Source organism: Harpia harpyja, chromosome 4 (assembly GCF_026419915.1).
Source record: "Harpia harpyja isolate bHarHar1 chromosome 4, bHarHar1 primary haplotype, whole genome shotgun sequence".
In the NCBI taxonomy this organism is placed as follows: domain Eukaryota; kingdom Metazoa; phylum Chordata; class Aves; order Accipitriformes; family Accipitridae; genus Harpia; species Harpia harpyja.
Genome location: NC_068943.1, coordinates 69,662,484 through 69,676,602, shown reverse-complemented (window position 1 = coordinate 69,676,602; position 14,119 = coordinate 69,662,484). Strand labels below are relative to the sequence as shown.

The window sequence follows — 14,119 nt, the reverse complement described above, 5'->3', positions numbered from 1 at the left end:
AGGAAGATTTTATCAAATATGTGTCTAATATGAAGCAACTCCTTCACATTGGAAAGGAGAAGAACAGCTCCAGGGTCTTCTCCCATGTTTACAGTCAAGTGCCCTGCAGTCTTCAGTGTCATCAAAGGAGGACTTCTTGAGAGCTGATATAAAGGTGTTTGATTTTAATTGTTCAAAATGAGGGAAATTGATTAAAATCCCTATTTTTTTATTAATATACTAGCATGTGCCATGGTCTAATATTGCTATGCAGGACACTAACTGGTCCATTTTAGGCACAGACCAGTTTGCAACTTGCACCAGGGATATTTAAGAGATGAATCCAGAATCTGGCCCCTATTAACAAGTATGCAGGTGAAGCCTGGGGAAGCCACAGGAACGGTGATTTTAAGGGAGAAGTCTGGATCACGGTGTTAGATCTGATTTGCCCTGAGCATCATATATCACCCCTACTTCTGGCAGTTTCCCAAAAGGTATATGAAATGGTCAGTTTAGAAAAACACCTTAGAGTGAAGTAAGAACTTCCCTATAATTCTTTTCCTGAGTGGAAAGATGCTAATTTCAAAAGAAGGAAAAACAAAGGACTTCTTGTGTTATTATTGGCTAACATAGATAAAGTCGTAATCATGTTAGGTGCAGTTTCAGTTTTCAATATGAGAGATTCTCAAATCCATTACAGGAAAGTTGTAATTAACGCAAAATATTAAACGCCAAAGGATGAAAAAATGACAATGAAAAACAATTATATGTTTACAGTAGAGCTATTAGGATATGCTATTTCTAGCTTTAATAATTAGCTTTCTGTTATCATCTCTCCTTCAGTGTTTATCTGTTCTTGTCCCTGACTATTTAAAAAAACCTTTCTAAAAGGCAGTATTTGTAGTAAACCAAATATGATCTGCTTCCCTCAATAATATTCTCTCAAGAGTCTTTTTTCCTTTTTCTTTTTTCTCTTTTCATGTCTTTTGCTTTTTTCTCTTCTCTTTCCTCTCTTCTTTATTCTCTCTTCTTCCTTCTTTCTTGTTCCTTCTTTCTTCTTTCCTCTTTTTTCTTTTCTTTCTTTTTAAAATTGTAACTATTCGCACAAAAGTAATGTCTTATTGTGCTAGTTACTGTGTAATCATAGATGAAACACAGGATTAAAAGCATAAGGACTTTGGTATTGCTAAGTCTTTTAGATGCCTATCCACTTAGTGAGTTCCCTCACTCTGCATGCTGGAGTCCAGCTCCTTTGCAGCACCTGTGGAGAGCTGTGGGCATGGGAATAGGAGTTAAGGTAGGATGCTGGCCATGGAAGTGCTTAAAACAGTCAGTGCAAAAAGGCAGAAGATTGCAGTCCTCCCCCCAACAGTAGGTTAGCCCATGTGTCCAGGCTGGAGAGAGGTAATTTTCACTCTGTTCTCCTGAGGTGATTCTTCTAGAGCAGTAGATGTGCTGTGGTTGGTTGACTGTCAGGTTGCACTTAATTCAAAAAGTAATATTAGCTTAGGGACTCCCTCCTGCCACTCCCTAACACCTGCTTCACCTCATTGCCCCATGCTTACATACTCACTGGGAGATGAAAGACCTATTTTAAAATCCTTGTTACATTAAATTTAAAGTAGGGCTTTAAACCAAATCACATGTCCTAGTCACGGGGCTGACTGGTTATTCTCTTGTGAGCTGCCTCCTGATGAAGCCCTTAATAAAAATAATCAAATATTTTTTGACACAGGCATCCCAAGTGAATATCCTGAGCACCCAAACTGCAAAATCAAGCTCCCATTTTTTCTGAATCTTTGGCCCAGTGAATAATAAATTATTTATACAAGCTGGAATAGCTTCAGCAGAATGGAGACTGAATCCAAATGGGTATGAACTGCACAGAGATAAAATGAGCCTGGAAATTAGAAGACAGATTCAAGCCATCAAAGGAATGAGACTCTAAAATAACCTTTCAATAAACAGGATAATGGGATCAAGCAATCCAAGCAGCTTTCAGCTGAAGGTTGGTCATTTTATGAAATAACGTATATGACGTGACTGTGAGCATTAGAGGGTATTGGACTCAGTGACCTGGCATGTCCCACGTACATTGTTATGGATTAGGTGCTGCATGTGAAACGACCTGGCCAGCGTCAGGCAGGAGATGCTGGCAGGAGATGCTGCCCGGAGCCTGCACGTGAGAGGGTGCTCCCAGCACCTCGGCAGCGCCGGGACGCTGGAATGAAGGTTGCACAAGACCCTAAGCAGCGTGTGAGATGTGCGGATTCAGACTGTCAAAACCCAAAAGCCTGAGAGGCTCTGAGCTGCAGGGTTTAGGTGGCAGCTGTGTGTGGGCTGTGGCAATCTGTTCCCCAGCGTACAACTGATGTATAAGCAGTATATAAACACTGTTTATGTATTTAAGTGTAACAGCACTTTTAAGTGCTGAGTGGGAAGGGGGCGGCGGGGAGCTGTTCCTACAAGGGGCTCCTTTCAGAACAGATGTTTTGGCCTGGTAAGGATGTTATCAGATCCAGCTGGAAGGGAACCAAGTCATTGCTGGATGAGGACCTGATTTCTCTGACATCTGAAAGAGCTCACTTGGAGGACGGGAGTGCAGGGTAACAGACCGCTGTCTGCAGTAGATTGTGGAGTTACGTGCTGCATGTAGTCCGGTACCAGCCTAATGGAAAGAGGAGAGAAAACTTTCAAAGGATGGAAAGCCCTGACAATGAATCTCTTGAGTGGACTTCTACTGAGCAGTTATATCTTGGCATCTGCTAGTGATTACTGGTGCAATCAGTAATGGTACTTGGGCCTCTTGTCCTCTGTACCTGCAGGATGTTCTTTGTAACTCTGATATGATGTAATAGTCACCATAGTTTTGGGACCAGGTGAGTTTCACACAGTTGTGATCCATAGCATTTTTTTACCAAGGGTTCCCTGCAGCATATACACTGCAGGTTTTGGACTATCCTTGCTCACTTAGAATAGCAACATTGACTAGAGGTGGTGGTTCCAATCTGTGTTCAGCGCATAACACGCTTTCTCTCTTTCACCTTCAAAAGACATAGATTTTTTAAAAAGTGATACTGCAGTTTGTGAAATCTTCATGTGAAATGATGACATTTCTGTTGTTTAGAAGGCTACAAAATCTCGCACTTTCCTCAAAGTGCAGGACTGTACATGATTTGTACAAATTCCAGTCATGTCAGCAGTGACAGGAAACCTAATGCTATCCGGTATATGTCGAGTGTTGAGGACGAAATGAGGTGGTAGTTTCTTCCAGAGGTCCACATTTGCTAACAGAGTATTTGCAATCTTGAACAGAAAAAAACTGTGGTTTGAGTAGACATAGCTTCCCGAAAAGGTCTCAAGCCTAAGGTTTAATGAAGGGTAATCATGTTGCAACTTTTCCCTGGAAAAGAGATCCACTTTCTGCAACTTAACCTAGTAAGATTTTTCTGCAGGCTATTAAAGGACACCATTTTGTCCACCTGTATATTGTTCTGCCTTACTGTGTTACTGACAATGGAAACATCATCATACCCTCTTCTTTGGGATTTACCACATCTTCCCTTTTGGGTGACATTCCCTCCAGCTTTCATCTAACAGGTAGAGCATATTACAAGTGTAGAAGACTTCCAGAATCAACAGGAGAGGTCTTTTCTGCAAGCTATTCTGTGGTAGTTTTTAATGTACAGAATATAATGATACACTGGAAAATATTAACATTCAAACTAATGATGTACTGAATATGTTGGTTTACCTGAGTCTCCCATGATCTTAAATATTGCCTAGAGTGTTATTAGATTAATACTTCTGATGATTTTTTGTGTGCTGCTAGGAAAAAATGATGCAATCTAAAAGTGAATTATAGCTGGATGGTAAGAGTAATGCAAAGTTCTAATTCCATTTTCAGTGTGGTTCATTTAATGTGCAATAGTTGTAGCAGACTAAAAAGTCTGGCGCTGGATACATTGCCATTAGCTAAAATATTTTACATCCCTAAAGTGCATTTTCTGAAGGTCTTTGCATCTGCAGTGTATAGAATTTACTAAGCAATTCCAAAATTAATATGCAGATTTCTGAAATTTGACCTTACAACAGTTGGGTTTTTTTTCCCTGCACCACTTAGATAAGTTAACCATGAGGGCAAAGTTTAAGGTACTACATCTCAGGATTTTCAGTTCAATTTTTTCCTCATTCTGCATCACCAAATATAAAGTACGGAATAAATCATGCAATCCTTTAAACAAAGTTGTTTTTTATAACTGTGCATGAAGACTGAACAATTTTGACTGTTGTTTTTAACAACATCTGGAACCTCTGAAGCACTTAACATACTTTAATTTGTATTTGACCCTGAGATGTTCTATCTAGTCCACCTCTGAGATCAAATAAAAGGTTTTATTGGAAGGAGGGAGGGAGGAAAAGGGTTGCTATTAGAGCATGGTGTTTACTGTACATATTCTTAAATACAAAGATATGTAATTAAATTATCTTGAAAGTCTGGTCAATTTAGCTAGTCTTATTCAGCCAATTGTGCCTTCAGTGAAGCATGCACAACTCTCATTGAACTAAACAGAAATTGCATGTGTTTATCTGAGGACAAGATTTCACTCTCTCTTTTTCTGCGTGCCTGTACACGATAATAATCAAATTGGAGCTTGCTGCTAGCAGTTAAATGTTTTGGTTAACCAACCCATCATGATAAAATCAAAGGGTCAAATCCTGGCCTTTCTGCCTGCAGTGAAGAGAACGGCTTTGCAAGCAGCTAACCCAGGCACGTAGAATTCTGTCCCTGACCAAGCCTGGATTCTTTTGCCACCCACTGCTTTGTGCCTTTTCTAGTTACACAGAACCCTTAATTCAGCTTCGTGCTGTCTCTGTGGACTAAAAAAGTGCAGGTTATGTAAAAATTACACCAATAGTGACCACACACATACTTGCATTGGATTTTTTTTCTTTAAGAATGGTTATGGACATCAAAGAAGAACATGACTTGGACCACTTTTTATCCTAGCTGGAAGCTTATAATCTTTAATTTAATGTAGTTTTCCTCCTAGTACTTGCACTAAGTCTGGATTTAAACAATCTGACTGAAAAAAAAAAAAGCAGTTTAATGGAAATTTGATTTTCTGTAATTTCTGGAAGTACAACACTGAGATATCAGCTAAACCTCTTCTGAAGATAAGTATCTGCTTCCCTGAAAACTTCACTGCTTACACAAAAATGTTACTCAGATCACCAAAGCCCTTCACATAGCCACCACTACCAAAATGTGGTTGAAAATGGAAAGGTTTGCTAGTATTTTTAGCTATAGATTTTTCAGTGCTTGTCAGAAGCCAAACACACCTGGCATCACTATACTTCTCTCTGCATTTTGCATGTTTTTAAAGAAAATCTCACTGCTGGAATTTTTAAGAAGCAGGAACCACCATTTCAAACAGCCTAACTACAAAGAACCTCACTGTCCTTCCCCTACTTTCCCTTAACTGCTTAAGCTTTATTCATATCAAAATTCAAAGACTGTTGGCACAATGTATCTATATAACCTTTCTGCAAACATCAAAACAACACAAGAAGCAGTTTGTTCTTCAAAATATGCACCGTATGCCAAAGTAAAAAAAAAAACATATCCCCCCCAACACTCCCCACTTCAGAAAATGTATGAATGTACTTTCTTGTGAGGGTACAAACAATTCAGTAAGAGAGAGGAGTTGTACAAAATGTTATTTACTGTATCTCTTGTAGGTATCTTTAGGTTTCAGACAACTGCCTCTCAACTGAAAAGTCTCTTTTGCATTAGAAAGCATAGAAAGATTTGCACTGATCAAACTGTGAGTGCATGAAACTATGATTTTATTCTAGCAGAGTTACGGGTCTATAAGGAAGATTTATTAGTGGGTGAATAACTCCCAGACAGCTCTTATCACAGGCAGGCATGCAGAATGCAGGAAGCCAAACTAAGCAGAATTCCCTTTACTGAATTTTCAATGATGCCCTTGATTATAGATAGCATTGTTTACTCTCTCTCTTTCCTCCAACTTCCCTCTTCCACTAGTCTCTAATTATATCCTTTTATGACCTGACCAATTAAAGCCTGCTCTTGGATTTGTATTAGAGCTGATGAAAAATTAAAGGTATCGATGTACTTTTTCCAAGGCCACGCGCACCTCAGCTGAGCTGGCTGCCTGTTAGAAGCCAGACAATACTAATGTTGCACTGACTATTTTTAGCACGCTATTAAATAAATATGCTGGAATAACACCACCTGGCAAGCTGAGATGAATACATGTTACTTTAATAATAAAGGAGTCTACAATTTTATATTGTGAGGCTAAGCTTACTGATCTGATCTGCAAATTGGTTTAACTTCTTGCTGCCACATTTAGGCTATTGATCATACAGGGGAGAACATTCATTTAACTAAGAATTACTAAACTGCAAGAGACTAATAGGAGTTGACTATGCTTTTGTGTAACAAAAGGCAATATAGGTAGTACTTGGATAAATAATGTGTCAGTTGAGAGGAAAATGGCATCTATTTACACATCATTTTAACACTGTTAGATTTTATAAAAAGGGACTCAATATACTTGTGGGTACCTCTCTGAAATGTTGCTTTTCTGTCACACTATGTGCTGTAGATTGTATTTTTTTTATTAATTTGAAATTTAATTTCAGGCAGCTGAGTTTCTGTCCATTCTTTACCCAAGTCTCACTATACAGTGATGTAGTGTTTTCCCAAATATGATAGTTGTTTCTCACTTGTCTGTTAGGGAAGCATGAGTTCATAAGTTGTCATGTTTTGTTCATTAGACTTCCCTGTATTTTGTTTTCTTCCTCAAATACTGATACCTCATCAACTATTTGTCCATTTTATATTCTGGAAAAAAAACCCCAACCCAAATAACAACCCAACAACAAACGCTCATTTTCTCCCTAGAGAGTGACAGATTTCAATAATGGTGCTTTTTGTCATTTCACATCAGCTCCTGTATCTTTTTCCTTGGAATTACTGAAGCCATAAAGTAAACACTTTTCTGATAGACTTGCACTTCCCAAACTGTCCACCTTAATGCACTAGCAAACATCTTCATATTAATGTAAAAACCAAAACCATAAAAGGTTTGACTGTGCAGTTTTGCTTTCTTTTTGGAGCATGACAAATTATACACCAAGTAGAAGTTGGTTAATTTACATTCCTGGGTTGATTTGTTAATTAAAGAAGCAATGTTGCGTTCTGTAGGAATCTGCTTTATGCTGAAACTGAACTCTGATAAATGAATGGACATGACAGTAAAGTAAAGTAAATCACCATAATATACTATAAGATGCACATTCTCATCCCCCAGCCTTCTCCTCTGAATTCTTTAGCGCTACATACAAAGGACAAATTTTAGCTATTGATTCCTGATGGCAATCCTGACTTCATGTTCTTGTCTCACTGCATGGGGACATTAACAGCCTATACACACAAAAGCAGCTCCCTTATGTAGACTGAAAAAAGTATTGGGATCAGGATCCACCCAGACAGCCTGGGGGTAGAACTGTTACCCTGCAATGTCTTATGCTTGCAAATAACCCTAATTAACTCCAGTGCCTCCTTCACATTTTCTAAGAGAACTGTCTGCCCCAGATACCTCTCCACCTCTGTGTGCTTATGTCCTTCCTCATACTGCCTTTTGTTCTTCCTTCTTTGTGCATTCCTCTTGCCCACACTATCTCCTGTTCCCCTCATGTCCTCTGAATACCCATAAGCTTCAGTATTCTCCAGGTCCTTTAATGACTTGGAGAACAGGAAGGTGCCATGTTGTCTTCCCAGCCAGGCGAACGAACACCTATACCTCAGTAAGTCACTAGGATCAGCAGAACAGATGATAACTTTTGAGCTCAAGATGCAGTTTTTCCCTAAAGGGGCCATTAGTTCCCTGTACTCCACCTATTTAAAAAAAAATATTTAGGAATTTGAAGTTTTTGAGACAGCTGCTTGTCTCAAATTCAGATTAAATTTATTACCTGGTTGAAAAAATTATTGAAGAAGATGTAGTGGTGGACAGAGGAGCGGTGTGACTCATAAGCACCAGTTCCTTAGGAAAACAGACTGTAATGCTATGTCACCTCCCCAAACAGCCACTCTCAGAGTTTAATTAAAATTCTTTACGCTAAATATTAAGAGCACACAAGTTGGTCACATTAACTAAATGGCAACTAGTAATTACTATCCAGGTTGAAAGTTCTTGACTTAACAGTCAAACTTTTCTCAAGCAAAAATGGTTACAAATGGTTAATCAGATGGAACTCCTACACCTATTTAAAGCTGCAGTCACCAAATGATTGCACTAAAATAGCACATCAGAGCTGATGGGGATTACAGCATTAGGCAGAATCACTGTGAAATTCAAAACATTTCAAAGGCAAAGAAGAAGAAGAAAAAAAAGCTTACTTGCATTTACAGCTATTCCATAGGCAACCATCTTGTGAAATGCGATGTTTTTGTCAAGCTGTCTCCTCAGTGCTCCTCCACAGCACTTGGTGAAAAAGCAGACCTTGTTTTACATCATTTCTATTACTATTTACAGCTCACATTTTGGAGAGAAGAGAGGATTCAGTACATTTAAAAATGGAATGTTGAAGGAATTCAGTGGAAGTTTGGGGTTAACCTTGACTGTGGGGCTCAGGTAACTGCTTTCGGCACAGTGACACTCCAGGACGTCTTAAGCTATTCAGCCTATAGAGGGGCTCAAAAACAGGTTTGGTAAAACTGTGCTACATTTAGCTGTGATTTGTGAGTGGTTTCTTGTGGCTGGTGATTAATTAATTTGCTGGTATAAGGACACCAGGCTGGGCCACCACTGCTTTGCAAACTTAGGTTTAGCTGCATGAACACAGCTGAATTGCTGGCAAAGCCAGCTTGCAATGAAAACATTTTCGCTGCTTTCATGAAATGCACACCCCAGGAGGGTGAGGCTGTCTAGACCTCAGGTGGCTGCACGCTTATGTGTTACTGAGCCGTCTTCCCATTATTGGAAGTGCTTGATGGTGGTGTGCTCATGGCCAGCTGGGAGCCTCCGCACAGAGCCAGCCTGGGGCCGGGGCGGGCGGCAATCAGCCAAAACTGACGCACTCCGCTGGAACCTAGACAGCCCTTGTGGACCTAATTCAGTCTCCGAACGGTGTTGTGGGTGTCTGGATTGCTCGCTTGACCTGGCACAGTGCCATGCCAAAGATCCTGGCATTTATCCATGTTGTTTCCCAGCTAATAAATCTTCCAAATATCTGGAGCACTGTGGGGTGCAATGCCAAGACACAGCACCTCCTCGGAGAGACACTGGATCCAGCCTTGTGCTGACCATGCTGGAGCCAGTGAAGTTGCTCTGTACCATGCTCGTCAAGAGGAGAATATTGTCTAGAAGAGCAAGGTGATATTGATTATCTGTGAGAAGAGTTCCAGTTCGCTGAGTTCTTACTCAGCATCTAAGTGGGGATGCATATATTTTATGTTAATTCATAAACTGATTCAGAAGTCCAACAAGGCTTTTTTTTCTTAAATGCTTATCTCCTAGACTTAAACAATTATCAGTGTTGATTCCAAGCCTAAAGACTGCTTGAAATGTAACTCTAACTCTCAAGAAAAAAAAAGGCAGAACTGAAATAAGAACCAGCTTACAATAAAATAAATTAATGTCATGATTTCTAAATACCTGTTGTTCTTGGAGGCATGAAGTGATCAGTGACTTTTTACCCAAACATGTGGCATTGGAATTGCTCTAACTGTAAAAATTCACTGCAACTTGAAGCTATAGCTAGTAGAGCTAAAGCCTGAAGTACTTCCTATGTGTGATGCCAAGGTTAATGTAAATGCCTCTGAGCAGATGACCACTCCATTACAAAAACACGTGTTTACAAGAAAGGAAGACCTGAATGGTGGCCACTCAGGCAGAAGGGTTTAGATATGTTCCTTATTATCCTTATGACACTTTTATCTATCTGTACATTTTCTCTCTCCAATTTTCACTTTGCAACTACACAGGATACACATGATGGATACGTATATTCTCCATTTGGCCAAGTTGCATTATTACATCCTTTTTTTGTAGCTCCTCACTTTTCACTTCATGACACCATGCTATGCAGTGGCTGCCAAAATCAGCATTGCATTTAGAGCACTGTGTTAAACAAGCCATTTGTTTCTCTTCAGTCACAAATACTGACAATTTAAATGGTAATAACTAGGCAATAGTGTACAGATTTCTCTATCAAAAATTAAAATTCCTTGGAAAATGTTTGATATGGATAATACTGCTAAACTATGGAAATAAAAAAGGGAGGATAATATGGCTATTTGAGAAATGATACTTACAATGCTTGCTCCTCTTAAGAATGAGGTGAGGTTTCTACTGACTGGTAACAGGATTAGCATGCAGTTAAAATTAAGGCACGTTGCAGAAGCTCTTGCCCAAGCCAGGGTTGACTGTACATATAACAGCATAAAGAAATTAAATTACAAGCTTGGTATAGGAAGAGCAAAAGAAAGAAAATACTATATTAACATAATACTCTTATATGGGAAAATTACTGTTGAAGCATGAAAAACATTATTATGAAGGATGTAAATAAAATCAGACTATGCATATATTCTTCTTGTGGAGCCCTTTAACAATCAAACTCGTACTTACTCCCAGCATAATCCGTGTATAAATGTAAGCATCTTCATCTTCATACCAGTGGAAGGTATCAATAAACAAATAGAAATTCAGTCCCAGCCACACCAGCTACAAAGCAGACAGGCTACAGATTAGTGACACTTACAGTATTTTTTAATGCATATAAAACTAGTTATGGTTATAATTTTAAAAGTATCTGAGAGGTGCTTCAAAATCAGTGTGCAATGCAGTTCTTGATCACAGATGATAGAAATCACAAATGCCTGCTGGAATGAGACTATCTTTTAGCAAATGCAGGATTAGTCCTATTCCCACACCCCTGGTAGAGGATATAGATGACATTTACTGTGTGATGGTAAACCTGATCTTAAACACAGGGCTTAGCCTGGCCTCTAAAAAGGCAATAAAAGCCAAATTTAAAGAATTCCAGAAATGGAGGGAGTTAGGAGCTGAGGAAATTCCTTTCTCTGCCCCCCATACTCAATTCACCAAAGTCTCTGAAAAGAATTCAAAATATAATTTCAATTACAATTGCAAACCCCTTTTCCCTTTATCTGAGGACTAAAGTACACGGACTTAAAAATAATTAAAAATAAAACAGTAAGACTTTAAATTGTTTTTAAGACTAGTTATAAAAAGGCTGCTGAATATTTTATAGCAAGTTTTACATTAAGCTTGGGAGTATTACTGTAAGCAAACCATAAAATGTCTTTTAAACAAGCTTAAAATATTTATATATATCCAATTAGATTTTTTTAATGCTAAAAATACTCACTAATAACAGCACTGAGAGTTTTTCATTCAAAATCCAGCATCCCATCTTGAGTGCCTCTCCCTATGCTAGCAGCAGCTGACTCTTGCCTTCCAGTGTAACCTGAGTTCTCTGTCCATTCCTCAGGCTTTTCTACTAACTCCTTTTGTCTTTAGATTTTAATAAGCACCTAGTGGGAGCAGGAGCTCTCTCTAGGAATTTTCTAATTAAGGACTGCCTGACAAGAACAGATCACCCAAGTGACATGTCTCATGACCTGAGTAAATAAAATGCTGGTCATTGTCCAGTCCTTTCTCTCTCCGAAGTTATTTCTCAGCAATTGAGAGATTCTGTCATTAAATTGTCATTTTGTACTAGCATTTATTTGGGTGGGTTTTTTTGCGTTGTCTTTGCAGTTTGAACAGAATGCAACATTTCTTTATGATTTGTCTTTTAATTTAGTAGCAGATGGGAGCATCCTTTGTGTGTATAAGACAGGAGCTTGGGAGTGGCAAAGTCACTCAGTCAGAAGTTGGGAACTGCCGGAATAAAGGGTGCCCTTCTTGCATTTTTCTGGATTTCTTGTGAGTATAGATTATGGCAATGTTAGAATGCATGATAGTTTTTCATTCAGTCGGCCACAGTCATAAAATAAGCAGTTGTTTTCTCTTTCTTCTATTCAAATTGTTTGGTGTAAGGGCACAAATCCTACTTCCTTCCCTCCCTGCTAGGAGGAGAGAAGTAACAATTAATTTCCTCCTGGGCTTCTCTGTGAAGTCTCACAAACATTGGCTGGCTTCACCCAAGACCTGTGAGGTGAGGAGAAGATGCCTATTTCAGAGGTCTGCCCACAGAGGGGTTAGGAAAAATTGTACCCCTTGTGCATGTGGCTTGAGCAGCCTGGCAGGTGCCGTGGCTCTCCATGTGCTCTGGACCTTGCTCCCATGTTTTGTCTGCAAAGTGATGTTGCTTTGGCAGGACTTAAGGTACTCAGGAAGTATAAGCCTCTTCCAAATACAATCCACAAACACTGTCCAGTGCTGCAGCTTACCCATTTTTTTTCAGGATTTGTTTTTATTTATAAAACCAGATGTTCCTGTTCCTCCTCCAGGTTTGTGCTGAGGACTGTTCAGCCTACTTCCTTCTCCTCGGAGTTTTACTCCTGTAAGGATCTAACAAGCCACCTGCAAAAATGAGTCAGCAGGATTCAGTACCTCTCAGCAAGATCAAAACCTTTGGACAGGTCAGTGTAAAAGAGAATGCTGTTAGTCCGCTCAAGACTTTTCTTTAGTAGGTCATTATTTGAGCAGCCAGAACCACGATTATATTCAATGTGAAGATCACATTTTCTGATTTGCCTTTACTAAGAGAGAAGAATAATTTATTGACTTTTCTGCACTTCTCCAAAGGGAAATCCCTTCCCCTTGACCTCCCTTACATTGTGGAACTGGCAACAGTTGGGGTAAGGAAGAGATTGCTTTAAAGCATGGTCCACTCCACTGCAGGAAGGTCCTCCTGGCTGACCAGGTCTTAGCTTCTCTTTTGTCCTGTCCTGGTGAGTGCTCTGCATTTTTCCATGGCTCCCCTTGCCAGAAGCTGGGCAAACTCTGCCTGTAGTAATCTCATTCCTTCCCCAGTAAAACTATTTTCTTAAGGCCTTCCTGACTTGGCTGCGAAGGAGACCTTTCTGTGACAAAATAGCTTAAAATTCCTTAAAGTTGAAATGCTGTTAAGCTCAGCTACTTTTTAAGACAGTGCTAATGACCATTAATATGAGTTAGCAGAACCATGGAAATGCAGTTATGAATACTCTGAATATAAGCATTTACAAGGGATTTATTTTAAGCTTTATTTTTCTTGGATGGTAAAATTAAGCATTATTTATTAACAAATTTTATGGCAAGTCATGTGCAGTAATTGGCCACTGTCCATTTTGTGACTTGATATAGGCTATTCCCACAATGAACCTCTTTATAGTAGCTTTGATAATGCAGGAGCTAACAAGATAGTGAGTATTGCTGTATTTTTCAGAGAGGTCAAAAGAAGAGGAAATAAGGGAGAAGGGAAGAAGAATGTGCAGAGGGTGAGGAGAAATACTGGTAAGGTCAGATGCCAATTTTAACTACTTAAAAAAAAGGGCGGGGGGGGGGGGGGAGAGAAAACCCACTATCTGGATTAGCTGCACTTCAAAGGGAAACGCTGCATTGCGATGTTCTGCTTTGAAGTTCAGCCGATCCAGACAGCAATTTTCTAAAATGAGTCAAAACTGGCATCTGAAATAGATTTTTTTTCAGAGTACAGCAGATTCATATGCTGGTTTAGGCTCCAAAATTTGTCTGGATCAGCAGCTGTACTTCAAAGCAGCACATCTCAGTACAGCATTTGACTTTGAAGTGCATGTGGTCCAGATGCCAGTCCTCTTAAAGGAGCCGATGAATCAACTGCACTTTATTTTTTGTCTGTTGAAACAGCTATGTTTTTTCTCATATATAACGGTAATGTGTGTGGTCTCCAGTATGGTATCTATCAATAAAAACATAAAGCTAACACAAAAGCTCTTTATTGCTTCATTTTCTACAAAGGAACTGGTCATCATCATTTTATTATACTGATTTGCAGTGATCTCAGCCAATTTCTAGCACAAACTATTCAGACAAGAGTCAGGAAAGGACATTTTATTGATTAAAGAACTAACAGTATTCTATTTTGTTATTGTTTTGTCATTCTCATG

General features: G+C 39.2%; 1 protein-coding gene across 1 annotated transcript in view; it reads right to left on the bottom strand.

Annotated features, from left to right (window-relative positions):
* Window positions 1-11,516, bottom strand: part of NOX3 (NADPH oxidase 3) — a 39,425-nt gene extending 27,909 nt beyond the window's left edge. The window contains exons 1-4 of the mRNA XM_052785783.1: window positions 11,413-11,516; window positions 10,650-10,745; window positions 10,334-10,444; window positions 8,417-8,501 (exon numbers count right to left, since the gene is read on the bottom strand). Coding sequence (XP_052641743.1) covers window positions 8,417-8,501; window positions 10,334-10,444; window positions 10,650-10,745; window positions 11,413-11,457 — 337 coding nt within the window. The 5' untranslated portion in view covers window positions 11,458-11,516. The remainder of the gene's footprint in view (window positions 1-8,416; window positions 8,502-10,333; window positions 10,445-10,649; window positions 10,746-11,412) is intronic.
* Window positions 11,517-14,119: the final 2,603 nt, after the last annotated feature.